General features: G+C 44.6%; 2 protein-coding genes across 2 annotated transcripts in view; both read left to right on the top strand.

The window, feature by feature from the left end:
• The window catches only part of LACBIDRAFT_323909 (uncharacterized protein), a gene marked incomplete at both ends in the record, with an annotated part of 2439 nt that extends 1418 nt beyond the window's left edge, over window positions 1-1021 (top strand). Inside the window, 5 exons of the mRNA XM_001877609.1 lie at window positions 63-93; window positions 350-376; window positions 543-661; window positions 747-762; window positions 833-1021. Coding sequence (XP_001877644.1) covers window positions 63-93; window positions 350-376; window positions 543-661; window positions 747-762; window positions 833-1021 — 382 coding nt within the window. The remainder of the gene's footprint in view (window positions 1-62; window positions 94-349; window positions 377-542; window positions 662-746; window positions 763-832) is intronic.
• A 397-nt stretch (window positions 1022-1418) lies between these two features.
• LACBIDRAFT_313432 (uncharacterized protein) lies at window positions 1419-1713 on the top strand (the record flags this gene model as incomplete). The annotated part of the gene is made up of 2 exons (XM_001877608.1): window positions 1419-1530; window positions 1583-1713. The coding sequence occupies 2 exons, from the start codon at window positions 1419-1421 to the stop codon at window positions 1711-1713; spliced, it is 243 nt and encodes an 80-aa protein (XP_001877643.1).
• Window positions 1714-1746: the final 33 nt, after the last annotated feature.

Below are 1746 nucleotides of genomic sequence, written 5' to 3'. Positions count from 1 at the left end.
GGCAGATGCACAGTGTTTTGATTCCAGGCACCACTACATTGTTTGATGATGCTATGCCACAGATGCACAAATCCTTTCGCGATTATATCACGAGTGAGTGTGCACCACCTGGATTCCAGATCATGCCTGAGGATGCGCACTTCAAGATTGCAAACTTACCCAGAGCCAATTCCGGATAAAAATTGGTGATGGTGGGAAGACTTAGAAATGTTGCTGTGGTGTAGTGGTCTAATGATGTGCTCTGTGTATGATGTTCATGCCCATTTTGCAATGCTAAGGCTGCTAGTTCGATTCCCAGCTACACAACATCATATTTAACATTAGTTATGAATGCACTATTTTTGCAAAGGTGATTCTGCATAAAGTGAAAAGCACTGTAAGTAATATTTTGAACTGGTATGGTTGATGAGATGGGCAAGATTTAGTGTACTTTGTGAAATTTTAATCTATGAAATGCTTGTAAGATGCATAATAGAGCTCCAGGGACCAGAGGAGCCACCAAGTGAAAAATTGGCATTTTAAAGCAAAAAAAGTGAAAATAGCGGTTTTGGGTAACTCAGATTTTGGAAATTTTTGACTTTTTGGATCTGGGTTCCAAGGGTACTTTCAGGGGTCCTGTTACTTGCCACATTCAACATGAATTTGGATGTCTGGACTCTGTGTAAGGTGTCACAGCTTGACAGCAGATGAGCAATTTGTGGACCAAAAAAAAAAATTTCAGGAAATGCAGCATTTTTGCCTAACAGGTTTGGAGATCTGCTGGTAGGAGGATCTTCCCCGTTTGATGGACATCTCGGATCTGAGTTGAAGGGTGATGACATTATTATGATAGGATGAGCGTGCCAAACACAGTCACGAAGGTCATGATCCTGTGACACATATGGTAACGCTGTCACAACTTGCTAATTATCGATGGACTTTCGAAACTTGTTCGAAACAGGATCTTGCGTCCAGCTTGCATCCCGACGAAAACGCACCTCTTCAAATCCAGCGACTGGTGTTGCAAAGGCGAGGCAGATAGATAATTGCCAAGTGCCAATCAAATGTGCTCATGAGCACTGTTTTTGCCAGCGGTGGCTTGACCTCCGAGTTATGTACAATTGCCTTTTTGGAAAACAAGTACGCATCCAGTTCTTGGTATAAAGAGCGCACTTACCATAGCCATAGTATACCCAAAGTGGGCCGGGGCCTGCATAGTGCATCTACAAGAAGCTTCGGCCAGCAAATGTGAGCAAACGCGGTCCACATCTCTAGGGCACTGTCTGGGTGACCGGCGGTAGCTCGGCCTTCACGGAACACTGTCATCACAGGGCGTCTTTGAGAACGCATCTGTATCCCACGCTTCCTCCATGCTCTTTTGTTATCACTCCTGCACTCGTTGAACCTCTGTCTCTTTCTTTTCTGCAACATAGGCTGTTATGGTTGCGGCGAGTCCTTTTTTCCGAGGGACATGGACGTTGAAGAGGTTTAACGCTACCATCATCAACGATGTATGGCCAGAGGTCGCTTTCTTCTCTTTGGTTGCATCCAGTAAGCCTACCCCCTCATTCGCCTTTCTATCGTGCTGACAGTTGTTGTGTAGTGGTCTGCTTAGTTTCAAAAAAAACTGAGCATCATCTTGGGATCAACAATCAGCTTTTGACTGTATTGGGTACGGTTCTTGGTTTGGTTATTTCATTCAGAACATCTTCAGCATACGAGAGGTATCGTTGACCATTGTCGGTTTCCAACGCCGCTAATCCCATC

Source organism: Laccaria bicolor, genomic scaffold (assembly GCF_000143565.1).
Source record: "Laccaria bicolor S238N-H82 LACBIscaffold_5 genomic scaffold, whole genome shotgun sequence".
NCBI classification, from domain to species: domain Eukaryota; kingdom Fungi; phylum Basidiomycota; class Agaricomycetes; order Agaricales; family Hydnangiaceae; genus Laccaria; species Laccaria bicolor.
Note: the sequence above shows the minus strand (reverse complement) of the source record. Positions and strands in the feature narration are given on the sequence as shown.